The sequence below is a fragment of the Opisthorchis viverrini genome (assembly GCF_000715545.1).
Source record: "Opisthorchis viverrini unplaced genomic scaffold opera_v5_114, whole genome shotgun sequence".
Lineage (NCBI taxonomy): Eukaryota > Metazoa > Platyhelminthes > Trematoda > Opisthorchiida > Opisthorchiidae > Opisthorchis > Opisthorchis viverrini.
Window position 1 is genome coordinate 1,438,354 of NW_008751769.1, and position 20,480 is coordinate 1,458,833.

The following is a 20,480-nucleotide window of genomic DNA, read 5'->3' on the forward strand; positions in this document are numbered from 1 at the left end:
AACCCGAAACAGATAAGTCACACCGAAATCCCTTAGTTTTTATATGTTAATCGACCAGTGTATATGTTCATTTTCATGAAGATTATGTGCAGCAGACCGTACTTATTCAGTATGGTTGGAATTTTCGTACCTTTTCTGCCTGACTGTAACTACAGCGTCGATATCGCTGGTATTTTTCAAATCAGTGGCTTTTTTCTCCCAGTCATCCACGTCCATGAAAGACTAACTTCCAAATGTGACCACTTCACTTCAGTTCCTTAAGATTCATCTTGTTACTGAAAGCTTTTGTGGTATCTCACCTCCCAAAAAAGTTTCCTTGGGGCCGATTTTCAAACCAACTGAAATAAGGATGCAACATTTGCATACTGGGCCTTCACGAGCACCCAACAATTAGGTTTCTGGCAAATAAAATGAGATCGAAAACGTTTCTTGAGTTTTTGCGTACCCTACAGCACGATTGCCGCATGTGGGGCACATAACTGCCATATTACCTTCCCTTAAAGATTCCTTCGGTGGTCAGCTGTTTCATAGAAAACAAGTTTTTTCCAAAGACACTGCCTTGGCTGAGTTTCCTTAGGCTAGTCTTCGTGCAAGATGTCGTCTCCGCAGAAGACCACAAAAACTGGAAACTGAAGGGAATATACCCTTCTTGTGAATATTCCTGTGTGATGAGGGAATTTTTATACTTCGGGTGGTTAGTTTCTGTCTTGTAGACGCACTCGCAAGAAATCACGCTGAGAATAGAAAGCTTTCACCCCATATCCGCCCGCAATCCAAGCAGAAACCTTGTTGTCAAGAGGCTAACTTGATAAATAGGTACACCCCTGCTAACAGATGTTTGGTCCATTCGCCTCGCCATCTGCCCTTAGGTCGTAAACATGCCAAATCGGTTAATGTACCAAGTTTCGATTCATGAAATGCCTTCGAAAAACAGGACAAGATCCTGTAGTTTATGGACGTGTCTAGGCGCGTTTTGGCACAGCATGGATGGTTTGTTCCACTCAAAGTCCTATCTGGGAAGAACTGTACTGTCTTGGTAGCGCCGAATGAAAGCAGCTACGGCTAACATCCGCGCTGTGGTTCTCCTACGCCCTCTTCGATGGGGCCCCGCATATCCTCTCAAAAGTGGTCTGTAGATCTGTAAGACACTGCGCGCAGTTCATTCCATTGGTGAACAGAGTGTGACCCTTTGATTCAAACATTTATCCCGGTTGCTTGCGTCGTGTGCCTGGTTTCTGCTGAATAAGATTCTTAAAGGACGCTAGGTCAACTCCACCGGTAACTCCTTACACATATATGATCCTGATGTTTTCATTTCAGTAGTGTTTGAAGATTTGGAAACCCTGCCCTTGTTAGATCCTTTTAAAAACCTCAAGTTCTTCCCAACGAATGTTGCCCACCTTAACTCTCCTAACAAGAGTGTCCTTAATTTATCCTGCATTTACTCGACATTACCTACTGTTAGTGTACCGTGTCGAATGCGTGGTTTTGAATCTTCCTAGAGGATCTTGAGGTCATTTTGAACAAGTACAGCGCTCCTTATCTTTTTGGTGTCAATTTTCCTAAAGTGCGATGAGATCTCAAGTGAAATGTATGGAAAAGTGTTGAGCGATTTCCCGAATGACAGATACTCCGGAATTTGACTCGGAGGTAGTCTACTACAACTACTAAAATAATGTGACGATTTCTGTGTGCATGCGATTTATATCCAAGCATGCCGCCATCCGCTAGTGTGGCTAGTATGAAAAGTGCTTTAATACCCTCATACTCAAACAATCACTTACCCCCTTCACTGTTTATACCCGGCCGTCGGACCCACTCGAATCGGTTCACTGACCGAATAGTCCATGGTTTGTGCATCAATACCATATATACCAGTGTATACTTAAGTGGGCAAGGGCACCCTGAATCAGCTATCAGTTTTGTCTTTTTATTCCACTCTCACAGTATTCTGTATCATGAGGGCAATGAAAATTAGTATTCACCTGGTGGTGGATATTTCTGCACTTCGTATGCATTCGGTTTGGTTAGTCGATCGATTGTTCTAACCGTATTCCAGGTACCCATTCTATTATTATGGCTTTTAGGTGTCACTTACTTCCCAGAGTCAAAACGACGTTGTTATACATCTGCATTTCACCTTTTTGCGAGCTGTGTGTCTATTCCGCATCCATGGAGAGTGGAAAAAATCCAAGTGCGCATTGCCTGCCGTTCATCATTCAGGATCGAAACAAAGAGTCGCATAATAAAAATGGTGCGTGAGCACTTTCCGGTTTGTTCTGCAAATGAAGTTTCGCGCATCGCATTTGAAATCATACGGACTTTGGTTGGCATGGTTTGAATTGCGACCGAATTACATTTGATTCATTCACGGTGAACGTGTAATAATTTTTACATGACTAATGATCTTGCATCTGTCCCTATATGTCGAAACCAACAACTGAAAGGGTGTTATGCGATGTAGTAATTATCTTACCATGCCGATCGGTCGAGGCGTTTATAAGAGCTATCTTGGAGCTCCTCAGAAATGAAAAATAGGCTGAACATGAAGGCTACGCACATGCGTTCAACGCATTTAGCTGGGTGTCTAATGATACCAACACCAAAATTCAGTTACTACACGACATTGTCCGACGCAAATTTACGGGTCAACGTAGGATAACAGGTTAAAAACCGTATTTTTGCGTTTATAAATTTCGCATTCAACATATTGTGTCTTGTTTTCATCTCCGTAATTCAAAACTAAGTTCTGATTGAATCCGACTGGAACAAAGTCCCGATGTTTTACATACCGGACGGGATTTTGTAGTAGTTGTGTTACTCCTGTGTATTTTGTACTTAAAGCTGACTAAACTCTGTATCCACTGTGTATCGTCAGTGAAGACGGCTAGAGAATTTCACTCATGAACAAAGTGACCATATGGAAACATTTCCCTCATAAAAAGAAGCTTCTGGGATACCAGTGTCTCCTGCCAGTTTCCCCTATAGAACAGCCCCCAGAACCACTCAAAAGACGCTCCCTAATTTCGGAAGTGGGGAATTTATCCCCAAAGAATGACCACTACAGTAGTTTAGCAAGGTAACGACCATAATTGCACATAACCGGCTTCTGAGGCCAGAAAAAAAGGCAGTACACGAAAAATAACTGTCTCCCAGAGGTCCGACAGCAACAGTAAATTTCATCCTTGCTGCCCGCACACTAAATTTTATTCCTCTATCCCGGCCGACATACTCGTACAATAAGCAATTATTTAATTTATCTCAGATGCATGAAGCTGTCGTAGTTCGTCTTTACTGGACAGTTATTTTTATTTTTTGCCAACTCTGCAGCATCCTACATCCTAAGTTTGAGTGAGCCATCATAGTCCTACTTCGAATTTCTTTGTGCATCCTGTTTTGCTAGATTTCTTCTTCTGCAGTAGACAACTACAACTAAAGATACACTTCTTTTTTTTACCAAAGAAACGTTCCCGTGAACTACTACTTTGTTTGCTCTGGTAACGTTCTCTATAGAACACTGGGTCCAAGTGACTATGTATTTTAAAAATGGTTGAAACAGCGCTCCATTTGAAAACGCATAAGTGCAGTTTGTTGTTCCTGCTTCCATATATATCCGGCTTCAAAACACTTCCAGGTTTCATGCATCCATGGGAGTAAGAATAAACATCACAACAGGATAGCTTGAACTAAGCTATTATTTCACGCACCTCGTCAATGTTAAGAATTGAAATCAAGGTTATATTAGAAGCTGAGGTGTTTGCGCCAGTGTCGTAAACGTTAAATTCACGGAAAACATGAAGGAGGGTCTTTATACTTGTTTATATTCACATTTTAAGGAAGGAAGACAAGTTAACCGCCAGATAGTTACTCCGTAAACAAACTTGGGCGGGGAAATATTTGAAATTCAAGACCTGTTGCTCAACAGGGTTAAGGGAAGGAATATTTTGCCCTAATAAGGCAGTAGAAAAGTATTTTGAGAACATCCCAACTGTACTGCAGAAAAAAGGCCATATCAGGAGTTCGAAAGACTGCTGAACAGAGGGAGAGACGGACGCCTATAAAAAGTGTCCCCTACACTACCTTTCAGATGGGAGCAGAATAACAGTTGTGTACGGTGGCAATTTAGTCAAACTTCAAAAGGATCAACAAAACACGATGGAATCCCAGGAAACCTAGCCTAAACAAACCGTTTCTCTAGGTTATCTTATTTTTTGTACAAATTTCAACGTATTTGCGGTAGCAGTTGCGTCCAAATAACTGAGAGACAGTTATTGACGACAATTTCAGGGCACGTTCTAAGAAATACAGCGCATGATAACTCGGACGTCTAATCCAGCGCAACTGCTTGACCACTGTTGTATTTCAATAACTTCGAAGAAGCGCGAAGCTTGTTTACTCTCATATACAGTCAGAAAATCGTTAGCCTACTACGCTCCGATGAAGCGGGGCAATTCGAAGCTAACCTAATTTATGTAGACGAGTGGCATTTGTAACCAGCCTTGCTTCCTTTTGTTAAGACTGACATTTGCTCAGACATGCGGCTGCAGGGCTTTTATTCGACATGTTCCGGTTTCTAATGTCCCTTGCTTACTGTATTGCTTTGCTCACCTGTGTGTATAGCTCTCAAATAACTTGTCTGTCACCCCGCCATACCCTTGAGTGTAATTGTATGTAAGAAGCTGACGGGATGGGTAGAATATGTCATTTCAGTCTATTCTGTTATGATACTTCTTCCTGTCACAAACTTTCAGGTTTGTTTGAGTTGAATCACCTGTTACAAATTTTTTGTCTGATTGACCTGGGGACGGATTTACCCTGTTTTTTTAATGGAATAGGCTGACTTGTGCTGGAATTTTCATCCAGTTGGTCAAGTGTGTCTTCTTTGGTGGCTTTTTATTCACCGTCTGTTTTCTCACTCGCATGTTTTCCCTTTGCATACAAATCCTGTGGTTTAAACTTCAGTGGCTGATGCCGTCAGTAAGCTAGCCAGAATTTTTAATGGTGTTTGTCATCGAATCACTGTTCACCAGCTCACTGAACACGAAACGTCTGAAGTAAACTGATGTTAAGTGTCCTTATGATCTTGTAAATTACACCGCTAGCACCTGCTTATATTTTGTGCGACAAAGAATTTACACAAACGGAGCTCCATGTACTTCAAATGCGGCAAAGCTTTCCTTATATCATTTCCATTTTGGTTCAAATAAACCGGCTATACCATGCTGAAGATCGTCGTGAGTTACACAACTTGTTTCTAAGGGCAACCTTTTGACAGCATTTGTCTTAATGCATAGACCTAACTTACCTGACTTAATTAGTCTTAGTCTGCAAAAAAAGATTAATCGCAGATCCTAACTCTTCTTCCGCAAAACATTCCATCCTATTTCACTCATGATACTGTATACGTTTCTCGTTTAAAAATTTCAGATGATGCGCGAACCCCTCCTTAGTATAACATTTTCCTAGTTGGAATGTTTTACACCATAAGGGAATCCAGCAACGAGATATCATCGCCATCGATTGCATTGCTGTAGAGCTTACAAAAGCTATTCGTTTTATGTTATTCCGGTACATCTACCATACATTACTCGTGGGGTCTCAGAATCCACTCAAATTTCAGTGTATTCTCACACTGTTGATGCTTTCTTATGCATCGCGTTTTCGATCATTTGTGGGATAAATGAACAGTAAGCATATTGTTCTTTTGATATCGCGCGTTTCTTCGGGTTTGCGGAATCAAATTCTTCCTGAATTCATCCGTGGTCCACTGAATACATATGCAGGATCAAATCAATGACCCGACAACTGTATCCGTATTCATTATCGTACCTAAAGTTTATATAGGGCCTCAAGCAAGAGAATTCTTACCAAGAGATCAGCTTAACAAACGTGTCGTTTAGTTGAATCCCAGCCTCAGCGTCAAATACCGAAGAAGCTGAACATCCACGAAAGTCCATACTCACCACTTGGTCTTCTGTGTACATCAGAATTCCCTTCATTGGCCCTTCAGCCGCCTCCTTAATAGCAGCCTTTATTTCCTCATATTTTGCTGGCTTTGATAACTTGCACGTTAGGTCAACCACAGAGACATCAGGTGTGGGGACGCGGAGTGCCATTCCTGTAAGCTTCCCATTCAAGTCAGGAATAACCTTTCCGACGGCTCTAGCAGCACCTGTGGAAGCCGGTATAATATTTTGTGCAGCACCTCTGCCATCCCTCCAAAGTTTTCCGGATGGACCATCAACGACTTTTTGGGTGGCTGTATAGGAGTGCACAGTAGTCATTAAACCTTCCTCAATTCCAAAGTTTTCGTGCACAACTTTAGCCAAAGGGGCCAGGCAATTAGTCGTGCACGAGGCATTAGAAACAACGTTCATACATTTGTCGTAAATTTCATGATTAACCCCAACAACGAACATTGGAGCATCAGCAGATGGAGCGGATATAATAACTTTTCGCGCGCGGTTGTTTTTTAGATGGGCCTTAGTTGTATTAGGAAGCAAAACTAATGTAAGTTACCTGAGCTTTATCAATGGTCGTGAAGACACCTGTGGACTCCACGACATACTCAGCCATATCTTTATCCCATGGTATAGTTTCCGGACTTCTTTCGTTGTATACGGAAATCATCATCCCATTGATGCACAACTTTTTCTCACGGATAGATACTTCACCATCAAACGTCCCATGTGTGGAATCATACTTAAACATATAAACCATATACGGTAAGTCAATGAAAGGATCGTTGACGGCCACTACATCTATGGTTCCCTGTTTTACAGCCGCTCTCAGAACTAATCGGCCGATTCGCCCGAAGCCATTTATTCCCACCTTAGGTTTCGACATATCACGGAAATATAGTAAGCTCTCTGAATTATCGCGGTTGTCGTTTCCATGTATCCAGATTGAAACGTTTAAACAAGCCGAAATTCTGGGCCTGCTAGAGTTGTCAGTTTTTGATCGATCGGCTGCCTTGCTGAATTTTCGGTGCCGTTTTAGACTGGGCTTCTAATTTCCACCTCAAGCCAATATCATAACGCATCCTTCTACAACAGCACCCGTGTGCTTTCTGAAGGAGCCTGGGGTTGGACCATAACAACAATGCATAATATACGTACCCATCTCGGTGAAAAGCCCGCGGTCCTCACCACACATCAAACAAGGCTCATTGTCATATCAGCTGGTGTTGCAAGTCGAGTGTTCTGTCGGATACCAGGCATCGGTAGCTCACAAATCACATAAAAATCAACTCCTCTGCATTTAGACCTCCATGTGGACTGAGATTGGCTACCCTGGTTCACCGATGATGGATGCCGAATATGGTTGCATTAGTATTTACTTCTGTGCGCTCCACTGCCTGGTGGCATTTGTGGCTTTTCAGGCTTGCGATGGCTGCAGTTTGTCGGCCACCCGGCTGGTCTGATTTCATAAGCCATTGCAAGGTGAGGACAGCACAAGGGTTGTTCCTTTCCTCTGTTAGTTAATATCCAGAAACAGCTGTTAATAGTTGGAGAAAAAGGCCGGGATAAACACCTGCTACCTGGATCGAAAAGGCACCTGAATACTGAGAGCACGTGAATATAATGAAGCTACTTTACTTGATAAAAGAGACGTGTCCATCTACCGATACCGGCGTCAACCGTCTGGGGGCATTCAAGGGTGCGCATCAAAACAATGGGCTCGTCTATCCTTGCAAGTTCTAACACAATAACACTGCACTCCTAATGGGTTCAAAACAGGAGGTTATGTATGGGAAATCATTCAGCAGACAACTTTTAGAACATGGCCATCGCTTTTCAGGATTCCCCCTCCTGGGTAATGTTACGATGTATGCATATTTTCTCGTGAATCGTACAGAGTCACAACGTGCTCTCTGTGGATTGCTTGTGATCTCCAGGTCGGAGCTTAACCAGTTTCAAGGGACCACCTCCGTTTTCCGGGCGGTTGTTGTTCACACTGCCAAAGTGGAAAGTTCCAAATTCCGCGTAGACTGTCTCAATGCTGTAATTTACTGCCAGTGGAACGTGGGATGAAGCATCTATAGTTTATGGTTCTGGCGCGGTATTTTAGGCCGAGACGCAATATTTGCGCTAGGGATGTAACACTAATGGAACTTACTGTGCCATCTAATCTAGAAGAGCCATACTGCAAAATGTGTTGTTTCTATTATCAAATTACGCCGTTGTTCTGTGTATGTATTACTTTGCGAGAGTGTCACCAATATGGAAATGGTACAAAAGCATTTGCCAACCAAGCAGATCCGTGGCCATCCGCATTTTGCCGCCGCTTTATCAGCAGAAGATGGATTTATGCGTAGTCTTCACCCTCTATCACCCGGGACAAGATAATGGATTAATACACAGGAGCGGACGTTTTGCCTTCTACGGAAATGTACGCAACTAAACACCCGTTAACCGTTACGTCTCGGACCAGGAAGGAATAGAATCTTCATTTACTCATTGTACATTAGCCACATTAAAAGCTCTCACTTAAAACCGTTTGTTGCTTTTGTCTCATCGACATTTACAACGCCTCGGTAACGTTGGAGCGTTTATGTTCTACCGCGAACAAACGGAGGGCCACAAATTCAAGTGCTAGTTATACCAATCCATGTCAGTGTGACTTCAAACGCGAAATTGAAAATGATGAATAAGTCGGACAAATGCCAGCAACATTGACGGAGATCGAAGTGCCTTTTGGTTTGCACCGATCACAAGTTTGGTATAAACGTTATTATTATTATCATCATTATTATTATTGAATGCTGCGTCTAAAAGCAAAAGTTTTCCCTGTATATACAACGCCTTGAAAGAAAGTTATAGATGCCGGATGAGGATCGGCAAGATGAAAGTGTTACACCTCGGAGACCGTATTGGGCGCAAACTAGTGTCCGTGTCTCTCAACCAAGTGTCTTTGGTACCTTATATTGGAAAACGTAGTGAACTGACGACGCAGCCATCAAAATCCCGTGCACTCACCATTATTTTATTTTTTTTTGTGTTTGAATTTCGCTTCTTATTTGGTTCCGCTGTTACCGATGCTCATCACTTCTTGTCAACCAAAGTAAATTTCGCGCCAGACTGAGCGTCTGGTGATTTGTATGCTAAAACAGTCATTGGATAAAAAACTGAAACTCCATAGAAATTTCTATAGATATTCATTCAGAAGAGGTTTCATATAACCACAAAATGATCATTTGTCTTTATTGTATGGGAGAGCTTGGCTTCTAAACTCTATTTCATCGCCTCAAGAAGCTCACATGGAACACAGTGCATCACAACATGAGTTTTTGTCTTTGTCAATACAAGTTCTGCGCGACGTGAGACCGAACGTTACCGAATTGCGAGGCGCGGCTACTCAGTCAAATACAAAGTGGACGCATGACCCTGGCGTTTCGTCCTAAAAATTTACAGCTCGATCAAATGTGAAAGCCCGGAACCTGGGGGTTTACACTTTGGAGCATTAGTTTGTCCCAGAATCATCAAAATTGACTTAATTTGACCATGTTAATATTCAAATGAGTAGAAATCCGCTATATTCACGTTTTTAGTTGCAAAGAAACCTATTTAATCAAGATAGTTTATTTGAATCCGGCGAGTGTGGCAACATTGAGGCGACGTTAATTAACCTGTGTTGCCTGGCGTATAGACAGCAAATTGGAATATAAAATGATGTTTATTCCTAACAGGCTAGTGTCACACGTCGGATGTGATCAGAATAATAATACCAGAATAACAATATCGCACCATAAACTGGAAGCGGGCACCTGTAAACGCATGACATGGAAACATAAAACAAGCCAAAGTTCAACAAAGACAGCAGTGCGCTGATAACGAGGCCTCAGGTCTTCTTCAAAAAGTTAACTACAGCATACACGCAAGGTGCATTGACAAACTGCAATATGCGGAACCGCTGCAAATGTAAAGATCCCCAATGGAAAAAAGAAAGCGGGCCACGGTGCTGGACTTCGCCTGGTAAAGTAAATGCAATGGTCAATTACTTGAGACAACGCGGACGATATTAGCCAACCGCCCCTCCTTTGAGGGCAGAAATGTGATATCCACGAGTGACCCAATAGTAGTATCTGATGCTTAGGAGAACACTACGCAAAGCGGCATCCGGTGTCAGCGACCTCATCAGATCAGACCATGACAAGGCGCAATTGAGAAAGGCCTTTGACTTGGTATTCACCGCGAAGGATTTTCGTAGACCCTCACCAGAGACGAACTCCTCCCGTGTGTAGGGACCACAAAAGGTACTTCCATGGATGCTGCAGGCACCATCACTCGAATTTTTGTACAACATTGTTCTGAGTGTTTTTCGGTCACTGGAGGTAGGAAAAATCTCCATGCTTCGAAGGAAGTGATTGCTAAGTCAATCTACAAATCTGGTGACCGCTACCACCCGGCAGCTACAGACCTAATGCCTAGCTAACGCGTGGTAGAAGTTAATGGAACTTATTCTAAGGCAGGGCGTCTTGACTCACCTCGGTTTCAAAAACCGCATACATTATGGGCAACAAGGATTCTTCCCAAACCAATCTTGCAGAACGAACATGCTTGTGTTTGTGGAGGGCTTCACTGAAGCCAAAAAAGCACTCATATAGCATGCTATATTTTTGACTCCCTAAAAGCACTCGACGATTTCCTGTTCCAAGGGATCAACTCTCATGGTATTCAAAAAGAATCTCGACGCTGGATTAAAGTGTTCTTATTTAAAAACTTTACCAGTGAAAGTAGGCCGAAGCTACTTTTCTTCGGCACTGGTCTCAACTGATGTCCCTGCAGGCACCGCTTTGAAGCCATTATAGTTTCTGATCTACGTCAACCATGTTGTTTGCGAACGAACTTAAATCCTAAATTTCTAACGCCAGCATCCTGAAATGAGTAAATAAGCCGCTTTGTGTAGTCACTGTACTGCCACATTTTTTATATGGCGGGAAGTGTGTCCAAATTTAATTCGGAGGAGAGTCAGCGAGCGCCTTGTGGGGATGGTGAGACGCTTGGACGATACATACCAGTGCCTATTAATGCATATTATCCCATTTTATATCCCCTCAAACTCACCATGTTTTGCGAATCTCCTCCCATCCCCTCATCTTCCCAAGCTTTGAACTTCGGAAGTGTCCGGTTTGGACGACCCGGTTGGCCGATATCCACTCCACCTGGCCTATGATCTACAACCCCGGGATCACTAAGTGGACCAAGAAAACCAACAATCCCATATCGGCTTCGTTCCGGATTGCTTTTTCGACCAGGCTGAAATGGATACCGCTGCCCAATGAACTGCACATCTTGGCCGAATCATCTTAAATGTAGCGTCCGTCACGGGGCTGTCCAAAAACTGAAGCATGTCAGGCCAATGATGGCACGTCACTGCCATACTCAGCTTGATAGAACACCCGCAACTGTTCTAGTCCTCCTCCCAACAGAGCCCTCTTGCCTACTCGTTTCACTGACTGCAAATATGACAAACTCCTCAACTGACCCCATCTGCCTCCATGACCTTCATTCCAACCTGTAGGTCTACTCGTTCGAATTCAACCACCTCTGTATCCCCATCCAACCTAACCCCTGCACCTGACTTCCTTACAAAAGTGCAACCAGTGAGTCTGTTTGTTCTCAGATTGCACCATATTTTTGAGACTAAACATGCCATGTTACACCAATTCGAATTAACTCACCTTCACCTCCACTTTTGCCCGTTGTGATTCCGGCCATTTACCCAACCGCCCAAGATCACTCATGGCCAACAATGGTTTTCAGTTTTAGTTCATCTCAGCCGACTGAGTCCTTGAATTAGTCGGACCTCACGCTCAATGTTTCCTACAAGTTGCAAAAGAAACCTACCATTATTTTGTCGAATACTTCCCATATTTCTGACATTGTCCTCTTTTCGTGGAGTTCCCAATACCCGCAGATCCCCCAGTCATGCCCCGTTCTGACTGTAAACGCATGGGCATGCCGGACGGTATGCCGCTCACAAGTTGGGAATGAACATTATTATTATTAGAGGGAGCCCATGCAATTTAACCACAAGTAGATCGCAAGGCCGAGTTTGATGACTGGGACGACACAGTCCATCCCATGGATACCCCGGTGAATGAACATCTTGACCGGGGTGGTTGCAGTTACTGGGTACATTCAGGGTTAGCCCAAGAATTATGGAGGGTAAGGGTGGTTATTTGGAACAACCGCGTTCTTGAGTCAACTTAGCGCTCTGTGGGGCTGTTAAATTTGATTGAATAGAGCTCGAGGTGGTGATCTGCTTGTAAGCGCGTCTCCAGGTATTTCAATATAACTGGATATTAAACGGGAGACTTTTTGGGCAAGATCATTTTCATTGTAAAAAAGTCATTTAGGAAGCGGCCTGGTCATTCTATTACCTAAATAACACAAAAAGCAAGAGAAGAAACGAGAGGGAAAATGAACCGCTAGCCGAAAGCGACTGAGGACAGAAATGGACTTGAATCTGATGCTGCATACTAGACTGCGATGGATGAACAATTGATTGCGGGAAATGGATGACGCTGGCGATGCCCGTGGTTCTGGAAAGATGAGGAAAATCGGAGACTCCGCCCACCCTATAAGCCCCAAGGAGGGCAAAACCGGTTATAAGTTGTCAAGGTGCTTTCATCAAACTCGTGAGTAGTTTTCTTAATGAAAATATGCTGCGATATCTCGAACATCGTGCCAGCTGAAACAACAAGCGACATTTGTGCAGCACATCCAGTTGAAGAATACCATGAACGTGAGATTAGATGTTTCTGGTGAAAAACAAACTGATTTGAAAATAAATGTATACCTCGAAAACAGTTTAATACGGGTTCAAGCAGAACATCAGGTTGACGGAAAGTAAGGAACTGCGCCTACCTGATGAGCCACAAGACCGGCTGTGGGCTGTCACAGTTTTCAGCAACCTTAAGATTGGCTTCTTATGAAAATGAGAGGTAATTTCTGAGGCCTTGCTCACGGTTAAATGTTTGATAAACAAAAACTCGCGGTTTGGTACCAACACAGCATAAATTGGGAATGTCGACCTCGTAACCAATTTATGAACGACTAGCCACGTTATATGAATTCAGTTCGTTCCGGATTACTTCCACTTGTGACCAAAATTAAATTCAACTTTGCAATATTTTGACTGCATCTGTTATCTTCTGACTGTTTCAAAAACGAATTGGTTCCAATTTTCGATCCCCAACAGATATTATCCGTTTGAGAATATCCTCATGATGTCTGTGACTTTTCAATCAACGGCACATTGCATCTATCATTATGTTTTTCAACCAGCCTGCACGGTTACCCACACCAACGCAAGGGTAAATTCTCTTCCACCTGAAAAAGTTCACAACAGCGCACATAACTTCTGCGATGTATCGTGTATAACCAACGTTGAAAGTTTGGTCGTGTGGGAAGAATTGATACATCAAAAACCTCAAAGTACACCGAAAACACCGGAGAAAATGTTGACAGCGGTTCGTTTGGGCAACATCTTACGTTCTTCTGTCATCGGAGTTTGTCTTTCACAGGTATAATATAGACCAAAATAAAGCATCCTTCATCACCCTTCGCAATGCAACATGTCACGCCACTCCGATGGGAAACCTTGCAGAGACTATATGGATACTGGCGATAAAATAGTTTGCAGCCTTTTCATTACCGTTTGGTGCACAGCCTATGTGTGCCTAGCGAGAAAGATTTTTTATCAAAATCTTTCCGGTAAACCTTTCATGGGCTGTGAAGGGTATTAGAGTATTTTCATATCTGTTTCCACCAATCAACTGCACTGTAGTTAGACACGCTCCCGAGGTGTTTTGAAGTTGCCAGTGATGTGATATTTCCACCTCCAACGTCGGGATTTTACGACTGTTATTAAGGTCGCGAGATAAGTCTCATAACTTGCCAGGAGTGTCTTGAACCTCCCTTTGTCCTGTGACACCATCGAAAGGTAATGGACAGGGCGAGGGTTGGGAGATAGCAATGAAGAAATTTTTGAGATATCTTCGGTCACATATGTTCGCTTATTGGACATGCTGCTTTCAGGGAGTAAGGATAACTGACTAGTGTTCCAATGCGACGGCCGATGTGGCGTAAAAGTACTTTTTCTGTAGAGTCGGCGTTCGTATGTGACGTGAGATCCTGTCAGGGATCTCATCCTAGAGGGGAGACATCCTCAATGTGGACTGCAATCGGGTCTATAATCCGGGACCTCCTGTAATCTTGGGTGGTGAAATTGAAATATGCATTGTCCATGGATGCAGTAATCCTGTAGACATTCTCGACTCCCTTCTGCCTTTCAGTTACGGACCTCCATTTTCGATTTCGTCTCACTCCACTCCGCAGAATCGCCCAACCAAACACACCAAAAGGACACCACACAGTAACGATCATCCACAGTCCAAAAACGTGTAGTGGATAACGTGAGTAAATACCACGTCAAGGTAGTTAATTCAAGTGAGAAAAAATAGGCCAGATGCTACAACTCACAGTTCGTTGGTACAGTTAGTTATTACCACCACAATAAATCCAAATTTATCTCCTTCCTGGAATCTTCCTCGACATATTCCCAGATGCTTTCTATCCCCGTCGTAGTCTGAAAGGTAGATCACCGTTCGTTAATTCACTGAGAGCGTAACTCGACACAGGAAAAAGGGAACACGCCTTCCACGGGGTACAGAATTTGTATTGTGTCATATTTCTTTTGCTTTCATTTAAACAAAAATTATTCAGTATTAATGGAAGAGGAATAAGCTGAGATTTAGTGAGAGATAGCAAGTGGTACAATTTGAGTAATGATAAGTTACAAAGCAAGTATTAATGTACAATGGTCAGAAGGATCACCATAGAACTCCCCTCTAGTGCGTTGCACGAACAAAATAAACGCTCGACAAGGAACGCTACTAAGACACGTAATTGTGCAGCCTCGCTGGCCAAGTCACTTTTCTACCAGAATGAGTATGAACAACTGGCTGTAAGTTATCCGGCTTTTGGGCTGCTATGTCGTTCGTGTTAAGCGGAGGCGTAGATAAGCGTTGTGATTGGTTGATAGGAGAGCATACCGTGGGATCAACGTGCACTACTTTTAGTCGATCGACGCTGACGATATCTTGAACACCTCCTTTACTGATGACGAAATATTTAGTTCGGCGCGAAATAACGCGGTATGGGCCGACGTACAGTGGCTGTAACGGTTTCTTCACCCGAGCAACCCTAACGAAAACGAAGTCACAATATTTTAGCACTGGGGAGATTTGTGATGCACGAGTACCCTGTAAACACGCCACCGGTGGCAAAAGGTGGCAAAAAGGGGTGGCATGTTACACTTGCCACCGTTGGCGCCACTGGTAGCTAGGGGTGGCCAAAGGTGGCACCTCGAAAAAATTTCCGCCGACCTTTTCATGGCCTCTTTCGAAACCCTTTGCAGCCGGACGAGGCTAAAGGTGGGAAACACAAATTTGTCGAGGCATATTTGTTGGCTAACTTACTGCATCTGTGAGTAATCTCTGACTACCTAACCTAATGGCGTGCGTATTTTTGCCGAACGCCAGAGATAATTACCAAACGCGTCGTTCTTACGACAACATGCTGCATGGTCAAAAGATCACAAGGTTATTGCAGAAATATAAATCTATTGATGATATCATTACAGCGTCATTGATTTTTTCGGATTCGCCGCAGGGCGGCCTCCTCGCGTCGCAGCTTCCGGTTTTGAGGGATTCGAGCAAAGGCTCCCTTGAACCAAGACTGGATTGATTTCTCAGTGAAATCCACTGCGAAACTCGAGTGTGCGGCCACGGAGCACATTGCATCTAAAGTGACAAGTGTCGATGTAAAACAGCTACCTCACCCTTTACGAGTGTTGGCAACTTTGTGCTTGATATCGGTCCTTTTTCTTCTCCCTTCGACCACGTTAGCCAATCTGCGAACTCCGGAGCAAACAGAGCACGAAGCATGTTCCTGACTGACCGGCGAGGGTCAGAGCAGACCAATCTGGAAAGAAAAATTACCTTTATTACAAAAGTATGGACCAGGGTTGGGGTACTCACTGACTGTTCACGGAAATCTGCGTCCAACAACCTGACCAGGAAAGCATCCAGATCTTCCACTTTGATCATTTCGTTGATCTCTTCCGTAATGGTTTCCCGCTCTTGTTGCGTGGACGCACCCAAACCGAGACCTAGCTCTAAAGATCTCAGCCGCACATCCAGCTTTTCCAAGCGATCCAAGGTTTCTTCTAATATTCCAATAAGCAATAAAAGTGATGTAAAATCACTTCGGAATGCCTCGGCTTTCACGGCATCGTCACGCATTACATCTAGGTATGAATTGATGTACGTGATTGAATTTTACCTCGAAACGCAGACAGGATGCGCACCATTTTTCTGTTTGAATAATCTGGTACCCCCAGTTCATCAGAATCACTTGTCTCCTCACTGGAGTCATTGGTTCATTCCATGACCCGAAGAGGTGGTGGCGAAATCGCGGATGACGGGTGGCCATAAGCCGAACTACATTTAAAATATACATCAAACTGAAAATATGGCCGCACTTACTCAACGAGTGAGGACAATATTCGCGGAGTGGATGCGTAGGTGAACCTTTTCGAAGCCCTCTGGGATGGCTGTTTCTCAGCCCCTTCACCAAGTGACGAGTACTTCAGGTTGCGTTTTCTGAAAAATAGATCGGTTATTACCAAAAATTACCTCTCGCGGACACCATAATGCAGTCGAAAGTAGGTCTGTGGCTCCGTGTCTGAAGTGCCATTGCTGGGATTTAGCAGTGCACGGAACCGGACTGTCTCAGAGTAAGCTATTGATGACGTGTAAAGGCTCAATTAGATTTCCTGGGAAGCGTAACAAACTTCTTGATGACTGCAACGGAGCTCGTGATGCCGCTTGAAGACATAGCCTCTTTGTTTATTAGGGCGCGTTCCATTTCTCCGTAGTCATCAAAAGTTCTCCAACAAATGGTTCTTTCATCGATAAACCAGTCTTCGTAACCAATCGAGAACTGTCCATCATCCAAGAAATGAAAAACTGTGTACATCTGTGAGAGATGCAGGTACTGACCGACAAGAAAAAAACCGACCCGGGAAACTTGGGCAAAAGCCTCGATCCTGTGTATCAATCCGTGAATCCGTGAGTAAACTCATCAACAAAATTTTTCCAATGTTCAAAACCAATGGTCAAGGGTACGTTTTATTTTTCGAATGGATGTAGCAGTGGAATATAAATTAACTCATCAATAAAAGGAAGCGCGAAATATTTACAAGTGATGCGACCTAAAGGCTGAATGAACACACGTTCATTCAGCCGACTTGCACGGAAAATAAGAATATCCTAAAGGAAAAGTAAAAAAGAACGGACTATATCAAACATTCTAAAAAGGAAATGGAGGGCCGTGAGTTTCACATTAACACACGGGTGGCCCTCAACAAGAACTGCATTATCCCGTGTAGAGAAAGAGATAAAAAAAGAGCGGAAAAGTAAACCCTCGGATGGAACGGGTGCACCTCTTCCACAGTCATCTGTCAGCAAACAGTCCAGCATGTCGGCAGAAGCTGACTCTGATCGTTCAGCAATACGTCGTTGTATTTGAACGGCGGGATTACACGGCCCGGAAACATCCTTCTTCAGTTTTCCTAAAAATGGCTCAAAGGGAAATGCGGATAAACGATCCAAGGATGCATGTATCCTAACATCGTCCGCCAAATGTACCAAGCTGTGTACATTGTACGTGATAGCCCGCAGCCCATATATATCGGAAAACTTCTGTGCAAATACGCGTGCAACGCTCTGAGCAAAATCAGCATAATCAACTTGAAAAATCGGGTGGGAAAATAGGTAAACAGCAATAGATAAATCAATAAAATTCTTGTTAACATCGGTTTCAATCATATCTGCAAGTACCACAGGCCCTAAGCAGAGCAAAAACTGTCGGACCCCTGTGGCTTTCCAAAGCCCACTGTTCTCGAGAGGACAGCAACGTCGTTCGAACTCGCTGGGGGTGTGACTGCGTACAGTTAAAATGCGGCGGTTTATTTCCGCCCTTTGCGTTTGTGACAATCTGTAAGGACGACGTGCTTGACCACCGACCCAAAGTTTCAGCAAATTCTTGGTTACGCCAAGGCATACTAAATGCATATAATCAAGGGGAAAAGACTTGATCATGTGTATTGGGAGCCGTTCAAATGGGGAGACACCGATACGTTGTATAGCACTGGACCTGGAACGGAAGCCGGCGTCTGTTCGCAAACGGGCGTCCAGTTGTGGAACAGTCATTGTTCTTTCAAGCAGGACTCCGTGAACGACACGCTTATCACATCCGTAATAACCGGAGTGTTTTTTTGGTTTGCTTGATCAACGGCCTGGCTAGTCTGTCGCAAATGATGCGTTACAGGCGAACAGGCACACATTCTAGATCATTTGAAGTGAAACCACTGTCCAAAACGAGTTGAACTTCACTTATCGTGTCTTGCAGATAGGCTTTGACGTACATCGGTTTCGAAGCACCCTAAAAGACACCAACTACGAATGGCCTCGCTCCCGCTAATTCGGTTGCAGTCGCGAAAATTGGACAAATCTGTTCTCTCGACGACCCGTATAAACCGACACCATCGATGTTCAGCACAACGTTGAGCCATCTTAGCTCGCTGCGCATTTTGGCTGACAACCAAGCTTTATGCAAACCAACTCGCAATCGAACGTGGACATAAACCCCTCCGGCAATAGCTTTAGAAATTGTCGTTCTTGGTGTGCAAAGCAGAGTTCTTGGGTCCTTCGGCAAATCAGGATGGTGACGACGCAGAACGAAGAGCAACATACGCTTGTATTTTAGGGACACCGTCAGATGCGCCAGGGCCTGGTGCATGTTCTCCACGATAGAAAGCGTTCAAGGTGTTTGGTAATGTTGCTCCCAGAACAAAATCGCTGGGCCTAAAATAGATACATATAGCTAGGTACCCTCCAAATAACAACCTACGCGGTGTTGGGTTAGGGTCCTCCGATGCATGTTCTGTGGCGGACAATGCAGGTTCCGCTATTATGGAAAGTGCAGTCACATCTAAAGTTTCAAGATTGCGGGCACATTATTGACTGAATATATAATTATCTACCAGACTGCGTTGAAGGAAAGCTTATACATCCTGCACTTCCCAAATTATTACGCCCGTTTCGGTGCTCCCACATATTGCCGCGTCCACACAGTAAACAGATTCTAGAAAAAAGTTCGCGCATTCTGAAAAGATAGCGCCTTTGTCTCCCAGCTGCATTGCTTCGATAATTCTGGGAATAATTTAAGTAATCAGAAACCGGTACCTGACTGAGAATCATTTTGTTTACACGACCGTTTGACGACCGTCCGAAAATTGGACGAAATATAGCAACGCACAAGCGGAAAATGACTCAGCTAACGAGAACCGGACTTAGCGCAGTAAACGACATATTTGAGTGACCGTCAATAAAACGAAACGGTGTTGAAAATCACTTTTTACCCAGGGGTCCAATAACTTATTCATTCTGTTTTCCATGATTTTTGAAGGCATATATGCAAAAATCACTATATCAGGATTGAATGCGTGATACCTGTCAGTGGTAATAACGTTGCCAAATTTAGCCACCTTTATCCACCTTTAGCCACCGTTAGCCACCGGCGGCGCCGTGTTTACTAGGTATGTAAACGCGTTGGTTGAGCTCTAAGATGTCTCATAAGAGAGCGTAAACGATTAACATACATTGTTGGGACTATTCTTACTGCTTCCTTTTGCTCGGCAACGAACTCACCTGGGAGTCGGAGAGGGCTGCCGTAAACAATTTAGGCGGTCGAACAGCCTAAATTTTCTTTCACTGCAGATCGGATCCCCAAAAGTACGAGCGGGAGATGCTCTGTCCAATTTTGAGGATTACCGTGAGTAATCAATGCTGCCTTCAGCTGCCGATGAAAACGCTCGACTAAACCGTTGGCACACGGGTGGTAAGCGGTAGTGTGGATGCGCGTCAAGCCTAGGAGACTGTTAAGTTCTCGAAAGAGCGAAGACTGGAACTGTGGACCGCGGTCCGTAGTGATTGTCTTTGGTACTCCGTAATGGGCAATCCATGACTCGAGAAAAGCTTGAGCCACGGTTTCAGAGTGTGTCTCTGATCGGCATGGTGATAGGCCAGCGTGTAGAACGATCAGTGCATGTGAAAACATACGAAAAATTGCGTGACGGAGGCCACGGGCCAACAAGGTCTATGTGAACATGGCTGAACCGACTATCAGGACGGGAAAAATGACCGAGAGGAGTAAAAGTATGTCGATAGACTTTGCTCTTTTGACACGCAATACATTCACTAGCCCACCTAGTGATTTCCCCATTCATATTAGGCCACACGAACCTATCGCTGATAAGCTTCCGAGTAGCTCGGATACCTGGATGCGACAAATTCTGTAACTGATTGAAAATCACCCAACGGAGCGAAGCAGGTACAAAATGGCCTA

At 43.9% G+C, this 20,480-nt stretch overlaps 1 protein-coding gene across 1 annotated transcript; it reads right to left on the reverse strand.

Annotated features, from left to right (window-relative positions):
- Positions 1–5,753: 5,753 nt before the first annotated feature.
- On the reverse strand, positions 5,754–6,846 carry T265_05806 (hypothetical protein; the record flags this gene model as incomplete). The annotated part of the gene is made up of 3 exons (XM_009170900.1): positions 5,754–5,829; positions 5,869–6,482; positions 6,520–6,846. The coding sequence occupies 3 exons, from the start codon at positions 6,844–6,846 to the stop codon at positions 5,754–5,756; spliced, it is 1,017 nt and encodes a 338-aa protein (XP_009169164.1).
- Between the last annotated feature and the right edge of the window lie 13,634 nt (positions 6,847–20,480).